The 20419-nt window shown below is 36.4% G+C and overlaps 1 protein-coding gene across 1 annotated transcript; it reads left to right on the top strand.

The window, feature by feature from the left end:
- The first annotated feature begins 537 nt into the window (after window positions 1-537).
- antxr1d (ANTXR cell adhesion molecule 1d) lies at window positions 538-19947 on the top strand. The gene is made up of 18 exons (XM_083539503.1): window positions 538-960; window positions 2887-2958; window positions 3081-3152; window positions 3243-3324; window positions 3429-3459; window positions 3561-3634; window positions 3729-3797; window positions 3913-3993; window positions 4114-4174; window positions 6800-6898; window positions 7099-7168; window positions 10249-10327; window positions 11137-11232; window positions 11331-11366; window positions 12729-12827; window positions 13172-13339; window positions 13949-14029; window positions 19011-19947. The coding sequence occupies exons 1-18, from the start codon at window positions 800-802 to the stop codon at window positions 19281-19283; spliced, it is 1704 nt and encodes a 567-aa protein (XP_083395629.1). The 5' UTR covers window positions 538-799; the 3' UTR covers window positions 19284-19947.
- The last annotated feature ends 472 nt before the right edge of the window (window positions 19948-20419 follow it).

Raw genomic sequence — 20419 nt, 5'->3', positions numbered from 1 at the left:
ATTCATGATAATATGTAGCAACAACTTATTACATATTATTAGTCGGGGGTATTAGTGGCAAATGTTTTCTCAATACTGTATGAAATCGTGTGTGTGTGTGTGTGTGTGTGTGTGTGTGTGTGTGTGTGTGTGTGTGTGTGTGTGTGTGTGTGTGTGTGAGAGAGAGAGAGAGAGAGAGAGAGAGAGAGAGAGAGAGAGAGAGAGAGAGAGAGAGAGAGAGAGCCTTGAGGGACAACTTCTTTGACCACTAAGATTAGTTTAGAATAGAATAAATTGTGTGTGTGTGTGTGTGTGTGTGTGTGTGTGTGTGTGTGTGTGTGTGTGTGTGTGGATCAGATTTCCAGCTAAGTCCTGCTTTATCTACTGTACTCTTGTGCTGAACCCAGTGATCACTTCATCCAGAGACAATGTTGGCCAGGTTGTTATCAGGCGCTTTTTTTTTTAACACTAAGTATACATGAACATTATAAATCCTTTACCCAGATGTGTCTTTTGTTAAAGTTGAATGCTGCATGCACAGTAACTGAGCATTAGAACAGCAGCAGGTTTGGTAGTGTAGTGCAGTGTGTTTGGGTGAACAGCACTTCCTCTGATAAAGTGCACTCTCCGTGTCCGGAGTGTGCACTAGAGGAGGGGCGATTCAGGATGGTTAGGAAGCGGACACTGAAAGCACTGCTGCGTTGAACACACTGACAACTCGATGGCATCTGAGTGGAATATGTTCGCAGGGAGAGCTTTGTTTCTTTTCTGAGGAATTATGCGAAATCTGCGTTTTGTCTCTTGTTCAGTGTGGGACTGAATGAGTTGTTTGGGAAAGATGGCGCGCCCTCGGCTTAGCTTTGGTTTGGCTGTGGTAGGAATGGCGATGCTTATTCTTCCAAATGGAAAAGCCGAGCCTAGTGTTAAAGAGAAGGAGAGCTCTTGTCAAGGCGCCTTCGACTTGTATTTTGTCCTCGACAAGTAAGTGCAGCTCTGAAGAGTCCATGCGTTCCCATTATACAGATATACGCCGAGTCGCGCGTGCCAAACACCACTTAACCACGAGGTTCATTATTACACCTATTAAACAGCGTCTGCATGCTTGTATTTACATTCCGCAGCGAATAGGACATGAAATAATAAAAACTGTCCACTCATTTTACTGGGTTAGAGATTAATATTACATCCAGTCAGGTCATTTGAATGAAGATTATTATTTGTCTCGACTTGGACTTGGATCTCATGTGTTTCCTGCATCTTTAATATAGCAATTTTTAAGAATAAAATCTATCTATCTATCTATCTATCTATCTATCTATCTATCTATCTATCTATCTATCTATCTATCTATCTATCTATCTATCCTCCCTTATGTTGTCTATCTGTTGGATGTTTATCAATGTAACAGTACCATGTAAATAGAGATATTTGTGTTTGAATATACTCAATAATTCACAATAATGAACATACTGTACAGCTGATAGTCACCTAAAGTAACTTGCTTGTACTATACTATATTTTATGGCTATTATCAGCCTGTAGGACCTCCTTCCTCCTTTCCAACACCCAATACAGGATAGTGTAGGTCTCAGCTGCTTGTCCTCTGCAGGAATTAGGGAGTGTTTCTGAAGCATCCAGTATATCCCGATCACAGATTAGCAGCAGCTCTCAGAGATCTGTGAATAGCTTAACATGCTCTAACATGCTTGAGTACAGTAGTAATGACTTTACTTTTTATCAAAAATGCTTATGCATGAAATGGACTTCAGATTACTAAGTCGACTAAAAAGGGAGATTTGTTTTTCTAAATAAACACACAATAAGGCAACAACGCATCTTCACATATTTGAATTGTTTTTATTGTGGAAAATTAAATCAGCATTTTTAAAGTGATACTGAATTGGTTTTAGGCTAAGAGAAGTAATTTATTATTATTCAAGCATTTGTCCATTTCTCATATTAGACAGGCATAAGATATGTAATTCTGAAATAGATATTATGAAGTTATTATTGTCATTTCAGTCAAAAGCATTAGATTTTTCAGTATCATGTTGCATGATACTGAATGTAAGTATCCACCAATTTGCCTTTTTTTTTTTTTATGTTTTCTGAGGGTAACTTAATACTAAACTTATTTTTTTTGTCTATCATACAACCCCAATCTTAGTTGTTCTGGAAAAATAGATTTAGTAGATTATAGTAAAACAAAAAATAATCACAAGTGCTTTCGAGTATTCTACTATTATTACCGAAGTACCTATATCATTAATGCAATTATATTCTGAATTATTTATATAAATGTTGGATTGAGTTAAAAATACTTACTATTCTTTTTAAAAAATCTGCTTTTGGTTTCACTGTTAGAATCTGTGGTAGTTCCTTTATTTGTAACAATACAAAATGATGCTGAAGAGTTCAGGATTGAAAACATCTCTAAAAACAATATGCAAACCAAACTCCATAAAAAGAGTCCAGTGCCACATTGTATAGTCTTCTTCCAGACAGGACATACGCTATGTTACAGCATCAAATTGCCAAAATAGGATTAGCAGTGTCTTAGATTGCATATTTGATTTGTTGAAGATGTTGGTGTACATGCCAGCTCTACTCTCGCTCTCAACCAGTTACTCTTGGCTCTTGCCATCTGTTCCAATTCAACAGACTTGATCCATGAGAGGGGGGACACACAATCATTTGACACAAAGGCAATTAGACCTTGTAGAAAGCACTCTGGTGCCTGTAATTAATTAGTAATCTGTATTCTTTGCACAAGGATGGTTCACCAGGTACTTCAGTCAGACCATTAAATATAATAATTAATGATTCATAATAAAAAAAGCACAATTCAGTGGATATATTACAGTGCAGATATCAACCAGGTTGTTCTAATGGTGTGCTTTAACTCAGATCTGGAAGTGTCAAAAACCACTGGACTGAGATCTACTCCTTTGTGGAACATTTAGCAGAGAAATTTATAAGGTATTTCATGTTCTGGTTTTGTTGGTATTTTCTCTTTTGATAGTATATCAGTCTGTGATATTTAATGCCATAATTTTCTCTATATATTTTCATAAATATTCAAAAATGTATTACTTTTATAGCCCAATGCTAAGGATGTCCTTCATTGTCTTCTCTACACGTGGAAGTATTATCATGGGACTAACTGAAAATAGGTAAGACAGCCAAACCTGTCAATTTATTGTCCTTGTTTAAATAACATGTATAGCTTATAAATCTGAGGCTCTTCTTTCCTTAATAAACAGGGATGAGATCACAAAAGGACTGAGCGTGCTAAAGAATGTTGTACCAGGTGGTGACACAAATATGAACCTTGGATTGCAAAAGGTATCATTTAGTGCTTCTTATTACACTTTAACATTTACCCTGATGTTTTATTTTTTAATGTATTTCGACATAAATGCTTTGCTGTACTTGCTTTGCAATTTCAGGCAAATGAACAAATATATCATGGAAATTATGGTGAGTTTCAAACCAATATGCAGTAATACTGCATTTTACCTGCTTGCTTAAACCAGGTAATCTACCATTGTGTGATATTTTTTTGTTTTTTTTGTTTTCAGGGACAGCCAGTGTTATCATTGCTTTGACGGATGGCGAGTTAAATACATATCAGTATATCACAGCACAGCAAGAGGCAAGTAAACAAGCTAGTGGTGGCCTTTTTTTTTCGTTTACTTAATAGTGCATCGTGTTGATACATTTTTATACCTTGGGGTGTCTATGTGCAGGCACAAAGGGCCAGATCTTTAGGAGCCATCATGTATTGTGTTGGAGTGAAAGACTTTAATCAAACACAGGTACAAAGTACAACACATAAACAAATTATTTATCACTATGCTTACTGAAAGCTTTAGTATTTGGTTGCTTGTAGAGTCAGAGAACCTACAAGAATAACATTGTACTGTGTGTTAGTTGGCTACTATTGCAGACACCATTGAGCATGTGTTTCCTGTTGTGGGAGGTTTCCACGCCCTGAGAGGAATGATCGATTCCGTATGTTTTGTATTGTGATTGTTTCAGTTTGTCTTTATAACAAAATAAAGCTTATGATTATAGTGTTTAACGCATCATATTTTGTAGTTTTATAATTCTTTCTTTTTTCTTTTTTTTTAGATAATCAAAAAATCATGCATTGAGATTTTAGCAGCAGAACCATCAAGTGTGTGTGCTGGAGGTAAGAACTTTAGCAGAGGTTATATTATTTAAATTGTTTTGTACAGGGATTTCAAACATTTTGTAGTCAAGGACCCCATTAAATATAAAATAAATTCCACAGATGCACTTCATGAACTTTAATTACATTATATGTGTAATCTTTTTTTTTTATAATACTAATAAGAATCTAATTCTGTTGTTAAACTTTGCACTGACACAACTGACAGGTTCAAGCTGACCATTTATTTGACTTGACTTTGTCAAGGTTTGGAATTAAATCCATTTAGTTTACTAACTATTAGATATGAGTACATAATAAATATGATATACCCCAGCTATGCTTCATGGACCCCCGGGAGTCCCTGGATCATACATTGAGAAACAGAGATACTAGCTAATACTGTGAAGGACATACAAATATATAGAAATTAAATATTTAGGATGCAGAGGTGGGGTTGCATTGCTTTTGTGTCTTTTTACTAAATGGCCGCTTGTAGTATAGTGTGTCTACCGAAGATTGCTCCACACAACTCCTCAGAAAATGAAAACTGATTGTCTGAGCAGCGCTAATCTGCTCAGTAGCCTTGACACAGTCAGTGTGCTGTAAGTGCAGCTTTCTGCAGTAAGTGCATACTAAAAAGGTCATGTCAAGCCTCATCCATCCTGTGCACTATACACACACAAGTGCTTAGTGTCTAATGAGCTGGCTAGGAGCTTGGCCATTTAAAAGCACATATCCCAGACAACGGGTCAGTGTATTACAAAGTAGAAAGGATAAAGCAGGCTTTAAAAAAGAAAAAGGAACAGCTCTTTGATATTATTTCATCATTCTGTCACCATGTGGGATGCATGAACAATTATAGAAGATATTAGAGATAATTAATAGAAATATTCCATTCATCTTAATAACCTATGATTATGTTGTTACAGAAATTTTGTCAACTGTTTTTTTAATAGTATCTTTAAACATTTGTATTAATGACTCCAGCCCAATCAAATTTGCATTTCAGTTATTGATGTATTGTTGGAATGAATTTATTGGAAATGTTTCATGACCATAAATGGCATCATTAGTGGAGCATATTGGCCAGTAATGAATAAAGATGCCCTGAAAATATATAAATTGTGAAAAAACACCTGGACTAAAATTTATTTATCACCACCCATTAGGTTTAATCATTGCATATTGACTTGCATTATTTGGTAATGATGCAGAGAAGGATGCATAAACCCACAGTAGATTCTTACTTTTCACATATAAGCTATAATTTAATAGCACATGTATTGCTTATTCAGTTATTGACAGTGTCATGTTCAACCCTCTCAAGTGTGAGGCTGATGCGAAGTAACCAGGCCACACAGGCTGAACACAGGTCATCTCTCACCACAATGAGAACACAGCCTGATATTTGACATGACAGATTATTGCGCTGATGACTGCTCAGCCATTGCCCCAGCAGCCCAACGTACATCGGCAGTGATTGAAGCCCCATCTTGTACGTATCACTTTGGCTCTGTGAGACCTGGCTAGTCAAGGTCTAAGGTGTTGATAGGAACTGTCGGTTTTCTCAGCGCAGTGTGACGGGTGCAGGTCCACTGCGTACCAGCCCCTGATCACCATTTTGCCCCAAGTAGTATCCACTGCACTCCACAGTGCTGACCTTTATCCCCCATGCTGCCCTGTCACAACCCGACACACCAAATCTGACAGTAACAAAGGATGAAAAGGACATGGATGCTGCAATCAATGAAATTAAAAAGAATTGGTGATATTAACCATGCAAATGTCCCATTAGGCGGACAGCACCACAGAAAGCCAGGAAAGGCAGATTGAGGCTGAGACATGTCTTTAGAATGAAGGCAGTTATGTTTACTAATACATTGAATATTCGTATAGTTGTTCACATCTATTGACAAACATGAATTAACTGCATTATTTTATATATTTGTTGTACTTGTAAAGAAAATAGTATCTGATAGGATGAGGAACCACAGTTAATGTAAGGGTAGGGTAGGTCTTGCAGCAGTAGCATTCACTTGACATTTACTGGCTGCAGCATATCTTTAATGGAATCATGGGCAGAGATGGATTTTATTCACTGAACTGTACAGTTAAATGTTAAATGTCGAAAAAATGCTCATCTACGTAAAGATTTTCTTTGAAAATGAGGTGGACCTTTTCAGCACAGTTTCTAAATTCTTCTCGTAATCTTATTATCACGCCGCATCCTGTAACACTTTCCGCAGTCGAGTCTGTTTTTCTTTCTAACATATGCTACGTAGAAGCCATCAGTAGAGCTACAGCAGTGCCTGAGGCAGCAAAATGGTCAGACAGCCAGCTTTGTCAGCCACCAATGCAGTCTGCTCTTCAGTCAAACAATACACAGAGATGTGAGAACTACATGACTTTTATTCTCAGTGAAAAATATGATCTCTCACTTTATCTGATTGGGCAGTGATTTTTTTTTTTTTCTTCGTTTTTTTTTTATTATTATTATTTACTAAGATGTAATCACAATCAAATTTTCTATCATTTCTTACTGTATATATATTTTTTTAAACAATAAGTCACTGCTAATGTATGTGAAAAAGAGTAGCATCACTGACCGTAAATATAAACCATTCTGGTGTATATTTCTTGCAGAGGCATTCCAAGTGGTTGTAAGAGGCAACGGCTTTTTGTACGCTAGAAACACAAATCAGGTCTTGTGCAGCTTCAAAATAAATGACACAGTCACAGTGAGTAAGTAACAGTGAGTTTGCATAACTGTGCAATTTTTCCTAATTATATTAATTAGTAACTGTGGTGGATTTTTACATACATTTATTTTCATTGGTAAATGTTGCCATTTGGACATTTAAAATGGATGATGAATGTTTAATTAAGACCTCTTTCAAGCATTTCCAGGTTATTTATTTACTGTTTCGCTTTTTCGTTAACAGATGAGAGACCTGTAAATATTGAAGAGACACTTCTGCTTTGCCCAGCACCAGTTATAGATGAAGTTGGAAAGTAAGTGTGAAAGCTGATCACTACCTTCTTTGCCCTGATACATCACTAACCTTGAAAGATTTGGGTCAGTGTCATTGTAAATATCCTGCATCAGTCAAGCTTGCGTGTATTAACACAATGAGACACCAGATGTGTTGTGCAGAATGTTTAATTGCCATCTCTATGAGATGAGAGATAACTGCAATTGGCTTCTCTTATTTGAGAACAAGTGAATGTGTGTATAAGCCTAGAGCATAGAGAGCTTGCAAAAATGAGCCCCCATCCACAGAATCACAACAAATGAGCTGCTAGTAGACGCACTCTCTGCTTCAAGCTCGCTGCATAATATTGAGCACCGCTGGCTTTAGACACCTTGAGGAATTTATGTCTTGTTCTTGTCAAAGTAGATTTTCTGTGATTGAACCAGTTCTTGTCAGCTGGGGAAAGGGCACCATTTTCTAAATGACTTTATATATATTTAATATATTTATATATATTTAAGCAGTTTGACCAATCTCCTCTCACCACACTCACTACCAAGGTACCTTCACATGCAGAACTGCTTCTTACTACATGTATTTATTTGCCCCCTCCCTAATAACCTAGATTATCTATTGTTACCATGGTTATGACTTGCTCATGCTTCAAAGATTCTCCCAATCTGGTTTTATCTGGCAAAGAATGATTTAATTTGTCTGTACTTGACCATAATAAACAAAGAAACAAAGGTGTATTTTTTTAATTGCTGTTAATAATATTAATAGTTTATTGCTAATGGGCTATTATTAACAATGCATTATTATTTATTAACAGTAAACCTTTTTTTAGCAATATGTAAGCCAAGCAAAAAGTTAGGTTATGTATTTAACTCGGAAGAAGTAAATGCAAATTGAGCTTTACCTTTACTCATGTGTTCATTATGAGTGCACCTGTATAATACTGTAATTAAGAGATTACAAAGGATCATGATAAAGACCATGTTGGTAATAAAACATACTTTAAATAACAGAAAGGTCATATGTAATGTATAGCACGGTTTTTACAGATTTGTGGATGGCTATGTGAGCTGTTTGTCATGTTTAGAGAGAAGATGGTTGAGAGGTGGGGGAGAGTAAGATTTTAGGGCAACCCCCCCCCCCTCATTTCGATTGGAGCCTTGCCTTATAAAATAAAGTTGTCACTGCTGTCACCCAAATGCATGATGACTGAAAGGCTCTTGGACAATGTGCTTAAAAAGGGCCAGCCACTGCCTGATTGATGGAGAGTTAGATGGCTCTGTCACCGGAGCCCCGTTCATTCTGCTTCTGCTCCCCCTGCCAAAGGGCTATCAGGGACTGAGCAGGTCTTCCACACAAGAGCAAGCAGTGCAAGGGACATAGGGAGAGAGCTAGTAATAAAGGGGTTAAACCCTTAGAGTAAGTTATTGACAGCTCTTCTTCTGTCTGTTTATATAAAACGTGGGATTGTCCCAAAAGAGAAAGCGTGGATATTTTTTATTTCTACCAGGCTTGAACTGTAGTGCCCATGATTGAGCCAAACATGGAAGCATGTCAAGAAAGATCGTGTATTAAAAGTGTTAAAAGCATACCAAAAAGATATTTACGCTATCATTGAGAGATGATAAGTTGGAATCTCAATGAATTTATGTTCACCTTTTTGACTAAAAGTATTTCGAATAAGGATTCCAAGAGAGATTTATCAAACAGAACCACTCTTTTGATAATAGTTGTTGATGTTTTCATAGATGTACATAAAAAAGGGCAATTAGCACATTCCTCCAGTGTTTCAGCTTGTGCCTTCTTGTGTCTCACAGGAAACTTTCATCCCTTACAGCTGGTAGCTGTTGAATCTTTTCAGATATCTCGTTAATGTGACAGAGAAAATGGGGGAAAGCTTAGTTTGAATAGGCAATATGGGGTGTGAAGGAGTTTATACTCCACCAGAACATATGACTTTTTTTCTTTTTCTTTTCAATTTCTAAGATTGTGCTCTTAGACTGGTCAGAGCATGTCCTTTTCCTGTTGTGCCTTGTCTTTGGTGAACCTTAAAACTAAACTCACGGTACTTTTTTATTTGCTGCTACTGATTATTTCTTTAATGATAAATAAATTATTATAATAAATGGCAAACATGCATAAATTGCCATTTAAATGCCTTTTCTGATGAGTTCTTCTTTTCTATTCTATTTCTATTCCATTTCTTTCTTTATTTTATTTTTTATATATAATATGCAATGTATTAAGGTGTAAATCAGTGATACAGGACATAATGATTGAAGTGAATGTACAGTATTACATTTTTATGTGCTTTCTACTACTGCATGTCTGTTATAGAAATATTATATATATTATATATTCTATAATATTTCTATACACAAATTGACATCATCCATTGATCTATAGTAGGAGTCATTCTTATAATTATTTCTGAATTTAATAAGCTGTGAATGAACAGTCGTATAAAAATCCCATGGCATTGAGTTGTTTTCTGTTTGCTTACTGATGTTACTAACTAAGCTTGACAAATATGCAGAAAATGATTATACATAATGAGCAAATGTATGGGTGTGCCCCTGCTGTTGTGATAATGACTTGGGGCTTTTTTTTCTGGGGCTTTTTAAGGAGGAAGAGAAGAAAAATATTTAGCTTTTTCCTTTGTTTCCTCTTTATTCTGTTTTTTAACCCAACCCACTTTTATAATTTAACTTTTCCTTGGAGTTTAGACTTTATACCAATCTATCATCCCATCTTTCCTGATATATCATCTAAACCTAACATTGACATTGACATTGATGTCTAAATGAAATGAAATCTGATGTCTAAATGGCTCTGGCCAATGAAATGAACCTTTCTACATTCTCTCAGCATTTTGATGGTGAAAACTGATAAAACAGCAGATAAAAGTGCACTGGAAGTAATTTAGGCAGCTTTTTTCCCCTTTTTTTCTGTAGAACTGTAAACATTTAGACTTATCCAGCTTTATAGTCCAATCTGCCAGGTCGGAGATCTGATGGAAGAAAACTGAGACAAGCTTGTACAAGCCATTGGAGGAATGTTCTGGCTAAAGGTTTGATTTGTATCTGTGTTTGTGCTCTGATGCAGGGTGATATATCTTCAGGTCAGCATGAATGAGGGCTTGTCTTATATCACTAGTTCGGTGCACATCACCACTACTGAATGTGTAAGTATATCCAGTGTGTGGTACTGATTCCTGATGCACCACATCCCTCTTATCCCAAACACTTAAAATATTTGCACATCCACATTTTATGAGTGGCAGAATCTCATCCTGGATACTATAGACTTGTACCACAGGAATGTCACTACAAATTGAAAAAAGATCTCGAATATCATCAAGTTTATCGAGTATTTTCAATAATACAATTTCAAGTAAGCCAAATATTATTGATGGTTATATTTAATGAAAATATTTTATTAAATGCATAATGAGAACTGCAGCTACCATCGAGTTATCTTAGTGCTGTAACAACAAATAAAAAAAAAACTTTTTTTTTTTTTTTTTTTTTTTTTACACTTTTCCTCTGCTAGCTTTCTTTTTATGGGTCTAAGTTGATATTTTTGTAAAGTTGCTACATTACAGTGTTTATTGATAATAGTGTTACTCAAAATACAATTAAGCTAAATTGCTGTTGAGGACAAAAATTCCAGTGCAAAAAAAACTAATAAAAAAGATAATGTTCCTGTGTCTCTGATTTCCTTTTAGTATCTCTCTGCCCTTCTTTTGGTATGCATTTTCAAGTTTTTCTTTCCTTCTCTTTTCTCTATACTTTTGAGATCTCCTCTGCTTTCTTTCATCAGAGGAGTCTGTTTAATTTCAAGTAAGTTCACATTCTGATCTGTGATAGTTCCTCTTAGACTTCCTAAGTTTTCCCTTCATTCTTCTCTACTTTGTGTTGTGTTTTAGCTTGTGCTTATAATTGTGCTGGTTTGGAAATGATATAAATGAATGATGTATTTGTCTAAATGCAGTTCGATGGTACCATTCTCCTTATTTCATTACTGGTGATTTTCCTGCTTGTGGGTCTACTGCTGATGTGGTGGTTCTGGCCTCTGTGCTGTACTGTGGTAAGTATCCACATATTACAGTTTTTTCTCTTTGCTTTCTTTAGTATTATTATTAATAATATGACTTTTGATAAAAATTCATTTTGTAATATAAACAGGTCATTAAAGAACCACCTCCTCCACCACCTGAGCCTGTAAGTTGAATTTTTTTTGTAATACATTTGTATTGTATTGTTTATTTTTTTTAATCATCACTGATCCAATACCTTTTATTGAAAAGAGGGCTCATGCCAACAAATTGGATCAAATATCAAATGTCAATATCGGATTATTGTACTAATTATATTACAAACTACGTTATTCTTGTGTGTATATTAATAGTGAAATACTTCAGGATTAAACGAAAAACTTATGTTGAAAAGATTTTAAAGTAAACCATATTTGACCAGAGAAGAGAAAGTGCTGTTGATCCATCTCTAATAGTACCTCTACATCAGCAAATATAGAATCATGACCGTATCTATACTTTTAATCAAAATCTCCACAATAGATTGAATAACTTACAGTGCTGTAGGGTTTAAATGGATTTAGGACATGCCCACACTATTCCTTTCATTATAACATTTTCAATATTGTTTTCAGGCCAATGTAACTGAGATAACATTCTTCAGTCTTAATGGATTAATTCAAATGGATATAATTGAATATAATTTTTCAAATACATTGTGGATATTTTTAAATGTGTGCATTAAATGTTATCAGGATATTTGCTTATTTTGTAGAAGCAAACGTACAAAATAAATCAAAAACATTAAATTAAGACATGACCAAATGTATATCCACTTAAGTTATATATTGCTTTGAATAGCAGCACATTCTGAAAGCAAGGAATTGTGGAGATATATTACATTGACATTAACTATCGTTAAACCACCTCCCCTAAGACCCAATATCTGTAAATTAAACTATGGTTTTAGATCTTCTGTATAAAACCAGACTGGTTTTATCATAACTAAGAAATGTCTTCATAAAGCTTCTCTGGCTTACATCTGACTAACCCAATTAGTGTCACTGACACAGTGACATATGTGCTGGTAGTGCAGCAGTGCAAGTGAACAACTAAAAGGAGAGAGTCTAGACTATGACTCCAGCATGATAAAGTGCAAAGGGACGGTGCAGCAGAATGTGCAGAATGGCCCTCTTGTCTTCGTTTTGTTCCCAGAGGTCAACGGCGAGCAGTCACCAATGCTGATGTGAAATAAGAGAGCTTTGTGGGAGTATGCTTAGAGTGTGCATCTGTGCTACTTAACACTGAATCTATAAACAAGGACCCCTGTCTGCTTAGGTTTAATGGATGCAAGTTTCCCTTTAATTAGGAATAACAATAAGCATGCTATTTGTGTCTTTTGCACTATTCAGCTGTGTTTTGTTTGACTGGAAGCAGACTAAGAGTAAACTCGAACAGAAACGCTTTTAGGCCTTGTGCACGCTGTGACTCAGGTTTAAACTTTTAATTAAACAAATTACTGTTTGTGTGTGTGTGTGTGTGTGTTCAGGAGTCTGATGACGAGGATGGAATGCCAAAGAAGAAGTGGCCTACAGTTAATGCCTCTTACTATGGGGGCAGAGGTGTTGGAGGCATTAAACGAATGGAGGTAAAGGGTTTTTTGCCTTTGTGATTTTTAAAAACTTTTAAAACAAAGTTTTAAAAGAGATATCAGGATATATTGATTTGCTGAGCAACTTCGAATTTGAGATTGATGCTATTTGAAAATATTAAGTATTACTACTACCATTTATATCAACAATTTAGGACAAATATGACATGAGCCATATGCCTTCTAATTAATCATTTTGGGGTTTTTTTTGTATTGTATACGTATATTGTAGTATAATTACGTATAGTATAAGGTGTAGGTCAAAATTGCAAATACACAAACGTAAGGACTTTTACGTCCTATTTTCTCTACATGAGGTTTGTTGTACTGCTATTTGTTAGGTGCGCTGGGGGGAGAAAGGCTCTACAGAAGAAGGCGCTAAATTGGAAAAACCCAAGAATGCAGTGGTGAAGATGCCTGAGCAGGAGTTTGAGCCCTTTGAGCCCAAAACAAAGAGGTCAACAACACACGGTCGTTCACAGCAGAGGAAGTGGTACACTCCCATTAAGGTACTGAGTCTCTCCACAGATATTAGGCTTTAGATTCATGCACATATGAATAATCAACCTTTATTTTTCACATATACATTAAAGCACACTAAAAATATGTTCTTTGGATAACCTCAGCCTTTTTAAGTCAGAGTGCAGCGTCAGTCGTGATGCGGCTCCCTCCTGAAGCAGAGAGAGTTAGTGACCTTGCTCAAGGGCCCAACAGAAACAGCTTTTGGCTTGAAATCCCAAATTTCCTGCTCATTAATCCAGAGCTTTAATCATTAAACCACTGCTCTGATATGTAATACAGATGCAGACAGTGCAGATAATGGAAAAAGAAAGGAAAGAAAAGAGACTATGTGAATTTTTGTTTATAATGTGTTCCTAAACATTAAATGCAATTTTAAATGGATAAAAAGTACACAAATAAAGCAAATAAATGAAAATGTTAATTGTTGGAATTTTGCTGTTTTGTAAAAGTAATAAGACTTTTATCAATGTGGACATGTAGAAAAATATCCACGACAAGATGGTTTGATGGGGCCTGTCATGGTTTATTTCTTTACATCATATTGATTTGTACACATTCGGTGAGTGATGTTTGCTGGTGTTGTCTGCCCTGTTCAGGGGAAACTGGATGCCCTGTGGGCGCTTCTCCACCGTGGGTATGACCAAGTGTCCCTCATGAGGCCGCAGCCAGGAGATCAGGTAGGAATAATATATAAATCCATCCAAAATATTATTTCATGTATTTGCTGTTACAGTCTGTGTCTGAGTGAGATCTATGGAATGTAGTTTTATCTGGCTTTAGTGCCTAGAACTGGCATGTCTTTTTACCTTATAAGGAAGTTTAGGGGCTTATTCAGAGACTGGTCTTTTTTTCTTCTTCTTTTTGTGTTCACTAGTATATAATTTGATGTGCATGATTTCACTTTGTGAATTTTGTATTGGCTGCATTTGGTGTTTGCATTTGTGTGCAGAAAGAAAGAGACAACAATATTAGTTTTAACTGGCTCTTTGCTGCTGCTCAGCTAAATAATTTTTTAGAAATGTAAATCTTGCACAGGTTGTTGCAAACAGCGTTTTCTTGTAGTTCACTGAAGTAGGTTCGGAGATAAGAGTGACTCCATAATCAACCTGCACACTAAAAAAACATGGTGAACCACCTTCAATGCTAATAGTGACTTTCTTTCACATGGAGCAGATTTGCATCAATACAGTCTCTCCTTCAAGTCCATTACCATCCCATTTTTCAATGTGTGAGATCTTCTGCGACACGTTGCGTTATTGTGCCACAGCAGACCGTATCATGGCAACACATCTGCAGGGCTTTGAAAGGCATCTTTCATGTGGGATGCAGCGATGAAGACCATACAGTCTGATTCTATTGAGATAGCCAAGCTATTGCTCCACTCTCACTGTGGACTGACTCATGTGAATTTTCTGCTATTGAGCTGTGCTGCAGAATAGGCTGCTTGTTTGAGGCAGGGTCAGTGCCCAGCTGCTCTATATACTGTGCAGAAGCTTTGAAAAGTGTTGGGAAAGGCAGCAGATTCACTAAAGAAGAGGGTTTGGCCGATAACAGCTGTAGCATTGAGGCTGGTTTGAACATGTCCACAGTAAGCCATGTGTTTCATGCCCACCTGCAGGACAATGTCTCATGAGCTGCCCAGGCACAGACATACCAAAGTGAATACATTTCCAATCTTCTAGGAGTCACTCTGTTCATGTACTCTAACACACTCACTGTTTACTATATTTCCTTCACTTGCTGATTTCTCTTCAACTATTCTTATTCTGTTACTTAAGTAAAAGAATAAAACAAAAGTGTGTGGTAAGGTATTAACCAAATGATATTATGCATTGTAATATAAATAAGTTACACGTTCTAAATATACTTCATGTCTTTCCAAATCCACTGCAAAAACTCTTTGGCAATTTTCTGTCTCTTATTTCTCCTTCACTCTTTTGTCTGTGGTTTTTTTTTTTTTTATTTGCACTAGCTAATGGTATTTGTAATCAGTTCCTATTTTTATGTCCTTCAATAGTACTGTGAAATTGTAGTATTTTTCAGTTTTGCTCATATGTTAGCTGTTTTTGTGGCAACTGTTCCTATTAATCTTATCCTCTTCTTCCACATTAAACAGCCGGAGAATTTGAGCCTGTTTTAACTTTTCATGTTGTAACTATGAAGTTGGTTTTGTTAACTGGACACTATAATAAGACTCTTTAAACAGGAAGGAAAACCTCTTATCCTGCCAATTAAGATAACATCTCAGATTATATGAGTGTATATATATATATGTGTATATATATATATATGTGTATATATATATATATATATATATATATATATATAAAATAAATGTATACAGTTTATATATATAAAATTATAATATATAAATAATTGTACACAAATTCCTGTAGAAATAAAATAGAAGTGTGTATAGAAGTTGACGCTGAAGATTCGTTTAATTTTAAAGTGTGACTGAGCACCTGGATTTGCCAATAGTTATTAATATTTATTTTACTTTCATTTCAAACTAATTAGGCTTAATTAATAAAATGTTAAAATGATTTTCTTTTTTTTTTTTTTTGGAGTTCACGTGTTTGTTGTTTTTTTTTTTCAGCTTTAGAAAAAGGCATGACAGGTGAGAAGAGAAAAGGCACTTTGTTAATATTAATACCCGACATTAACAAAAAAACCTATAGCTAATATATAACACAGAGGCCATTTAGGTTAAACTCATTATGTAAAAGCTTCAGTGCACACATTGTGATGCAAAGGTGACAGGTTTGTTTTATTACTTTCTAAAGAAAAGAGTTCTTGTCCCTGAAAGTTTTTTTCTGCTGAAGCTTTTGTCCGCCTGGTTTACAAGGCCACTCTGGTTGAAAGTGTGTAAGCTTGCATTTTCGGTGTCTGCCCATTTACTGCTAAGACAAAGCAAATGTATAGAAGAAAGGGGGAAGTGTTTTGGTGTGTTCTTTGGTAATGACCTACAAGTATGTGAAGGCAAAACGGTGCATATTTCGCCCCTTGCATATCAGTACAGACTAGCAGGATTTCCCAGTTAGCAAGAGAGGATGAAAAGCATGTGATTTTATGCTTTGAACTGTATTTTCCTCTCAGGTTGCTCCACAGGTCAGATCCAGAGCACCCTCAGACATACTTGGTGGTCTGATTTAACAGCTTTTTAAACCAAGAGCCCTCTAATGTGACATGGGGCAAGTGAGCCGGGTAGGTTTAGAATTTTATTGTGCTTGACCATTGTTGGACGGCATTGGGGGGGGGGGGGTGATGGGGATTAATTCATGGGTGCCTAGCTGGGAGGCTAAAGCCATCACTCTAACAGTCATGTGTGGTGAATGGGACAATTTGGCGAGCAGCAGAGCAACAGCCTCGCACCAAAGTGAGCATATGGGCCGAATGAGAATGGAGCCTCCTGAATGGCGTGCAGATGTGCTAGAAGAAGAAGGGAGAGCAAGAGAGAGGAAGAGCAAGGGGGCAGGGGAAACAGAGAGAAATCAGTCCATATGGTGTTTTAACTACTGTGGATGTCCCCCAGCAGGCTTCAAGCTTCGACAGCATCTCCACAGCAGTTTGTAAAAAAGAAAAAAACATGTCAGAACAACACATTAGCCACCAGCCCACCTGATGCATTGCTGTACACAGACCTAGAGCACATTGCAACCACTGCAGTGTGTTCAGGCCAGTTTGGAGAATAATAGTGAATAATTAGTGTATGCACTAGAATAGAAAGTTAATACCTGTGGATTTTGTACACATTTCTCTAATTGTGCTGGTGACTGAATAATACTATTCTATTATTACTGTATATGCAATACATAAACAGTAATGAGTGTATGAGGCTAAAAAGATGTGACCTTCTTTTATGCGAGACGGCAAAGATTCAGTAGACAAATGTGCTTATAAACATAATACATATATCGGTGCACATTTTTGAAGATAAAGCCCTCTCTTTCCTGTGATTATCAATAAGGAGTCACTGTCTGTGTGTACTGGCTGTAAGTTAATGTGAACTCTCGAGGATTTTTAAGAATGTGTCCTCGTCGCTATGGTCATCGCTATGGGAAAAATAATAATAATAAATTGAGGCTCTTGGTCGCTTATCCTAGCCTCGATCCAGTGCTGTAGAGACCTGGAACAAAAGATGGAATCACTCCTGGCATGGTCTGGCTCGTGGCCTTTAATCTCTCCATCTGTTTGTCTAATGAGCAATCATATAGCATGGCAGAAAGTGGCACCTCCCTGACGGCTGCTCTCATCTCCACTCAAGTGAACGTAATTCAAATGGATTTAAACGAGATTCTGCCCCTGTTTTCAGAGTGAACACTGGACAAATATTCATGAGCTAGCATTGTGCTTTATTTTGTTGCTGTTAGCCAATAGAGCAACACCAGCCTTGTCTTATTAAGCGTATCTGATTGATTAGAATAGATCCCACAGCCTTTATGATCTAGTGAGATAAACGTATAACAAAAAAAAATTCTTCATAAAGTTTAATAGAGGAAATTTATACATACATTTGTTGTTTTTACTTTTGATCTTTATGTAGATGTCATTTTAGATTACAGGCATAGAAAATAATATGAAAGTTTATTTTATAATGGCTTTAAATACCTATTTACTATCGAATAAATTAGGTTAAATAAAGATGGGTCTCTAGAGACTTGTATATCTGGTGGTCTGACAAAAGAAGGAAGTTGTTACACTTTCAGAAGTTTGTGAGTTCCAAAATATTAAACGTTTACTATTTCAAAATAAATGGCATGTAAAGTACACTCAATACCTTTTTTCTTTGCTTTGACCTTTAGTTGAAACCCTCAAAACTTCCTGACAATGGCTTCTAAATGTTTAAGTCTTCTGACAATGATAAATTACTTGGCTTGTAAGAATGCAGGGTTTAGTTCCCAAAGCTTTTGGAGGATGGGTTTTTTTTTCCCCCCACTGCTACTCATTCTTCCCAAAGTGCAATGCTGCAACCCCGGGATTTTCACAACAACATGATGGCAGACAGCTGAGATTTTGGGTGTTTGATGTCTTGTGCCTATTTGGTGGTCATCATCTGGGCAAAGATTCATAGAACTCTAAGGATAGGATTCTCATGCAAACATCTTTTTTTACAGTTTTCTATTTTTTTGGGTTTTTAATTGTTTTTTAAAATAAAGAACAATGCTGAAATTACTTTTCCAAAATACAATTTGATAAGCCAAGAAAAACTAATTTTGAATGATCATGTTTAGGTTATTTTTTTATGGCTGGTATATAAAAAAATAAAAAAAAAGATTTTAAAATACTTCCTAATGTTTTTTTTCTTTTTTAAGGCATTATTTAAAAGTGTGTACTAAGTTATTTACACAGCATTCACAAAATTCATTTTTTTTTATTAAATAATTTAATTATTTTCAAAGTGCCATTATTTATATGTATAATAACTTTGAAAATCATGGGTTGCCCTTTTGCCTGTGCTTTATGGATCCCACTTTCTCTAAGCATAAAGCTTTTTGCATTCATAGTGAAGGTGGATTGCATGTGTCATTGGGACATCTTTGCTAAATACTAAACAGATCTGGATGGTAAATGCACGCACGCACACACACACACGACAGGGCGGTTAGCTTTAACTCTTAACTGTCACTTATCCTGCCATCTGCTGTGTGCCTGCAGGGGCGATGCATCAACTTTACACGGGTGAAAGATGAGGCAGTTAGGGCTCCACAGTGCAGCCCTTCTCCACCTCCACCTCCTCCACCACCAGCAGAGCACCGGCCCCTGATCCACCCCCTGATCCACCCCTCCACCTCAGCAACTCCCTCCCGACCCACACGCTCCCCACCCAGGCCCCCACCAGTGCGATCACCGCATGGACCCCCACCATCACGAGCCCCACCAAGACCCCCTCCTTCTCTTCCCTCACCCTACCCTGGGAACCAGCACTGAGAACTATGCAGAATCCTGAGCACCCTAATCTAAGAGTTGTTGCTGGACAGCAAAAGAAAATTTAACTACTGATTATCGAGAGAGATTGAGGAGATGTGATCTAATGTGCATTGCTTTGGGTTTGCGAACTATCACATTACTCAGAAAGTCTTGAAAAGTTTTGTTTTAAGTTTGAATTTGAAATTGATGTATTATATGACTGAACGTTTTAGCTAAAAGCTGAAGAATTGAGGGTTTAAGCATGTTTTAGTGTAGAGTACTCGGCTGTATGAAATTTAATAAGGCACTGCTCTTGGATCACTTGTTTAGACCTGTAAAGTAGTCTAAAAAAATAGACATTTCAACTGCCGGGCAGTTCCATCTTCTAATTTATTTAGTCTTGGTTTCCTGGAAAGCACTTGAGCATAGAATGACAGAGTTTCCGCTACTGTTATAGAACACTAAGCATGGCCTAATTATGTAAAACTGTACTGTGGAGGGGAATGCAGGGCTTTGGTTTTCCATACATAGGTTGCTTCAACTGCAGACTACATAAGTGTAATTTTGTTTAGTTACTGTATTGTTTTTGAACAACTTTCTTTAAGAAAAGAAAAAAAAAAGAAAAAAAAAAGACACATAGCTAACCAAATATCACTGCCATCTATTAAACATTTTTACAACTGAATATACATAGTGCTTTTTTTTGTTGTTTGATTTTTCAAGTATTAACTGGTTCTTCCAAAAAGACAGCAGGACATACAGTGAATATTTCCTGTGTTGTGTCTCAGTCTGCACTCCTGATGCCTCCTCTGAGCTCCATTTTCTCCACGAGTGCCACAGTGACCTACATCTGACACACCAATTCAACACATGCCAACACAATCAAAACTTACAATAATAGTTAAAAGTAAGTTTCAGAAGAATTATGTGGACAAATGTTTATTTTGTATTAAAATAGTGATTTCTGTTTGGATTAGGACCTACCCTGATGTTTGGGAACCAGCAAAATTATTCATTTCTGCTTATACACTAAACACCTACTACCACCATATTCCTTAAATAGAAATGTAATAAGCAGGAATGTGTTTCATATAAATATGATTGACAGTTAATTTGCTAGTCAGGACCTAACTTTTCTACCCCTGAACATCACCACA

Source organism: Silurus aristotelis (genome assembly GCF_946808225.1).
Source record: "Silurus aristotelis genome assembly, chromosome: 4".
In the NCBI taxonomy this organism is placed as follows: Eukaryota; Metazoa; Chordata; class Actinopteri; order Siluriformes; family Siluridae; genus Silurus; species Silurus aristotelis.
This window is presented reverse-complemented; position numbering and strand designations above follow the sequence as displayed.

Bases quoted from the DNA above. Each gene is read 5' to 3' on its own strand.
- antxr1d (XM_083539503.1), top strand. From the start codon at position 800: ATGAGTTGTTTGGGAAAGATGGCGCGCCCTCGGCTTAGCTTTGGTTTG. The intron at 961-2,886 runs GTAAGTGCAGCT...GCTTTAACTCAG, and splicing joins TTGTATTTTGTCCTCGACAA to ATCTGGAAGTGTCAAAAACC. The intron at 3,994-4,113 runs GTATGTTTTGTA...CTTTTTTTTTAG, and splicing joins TGAGAGGAATGATCGATTCC to ATAATCAAAAAATCATGCAT.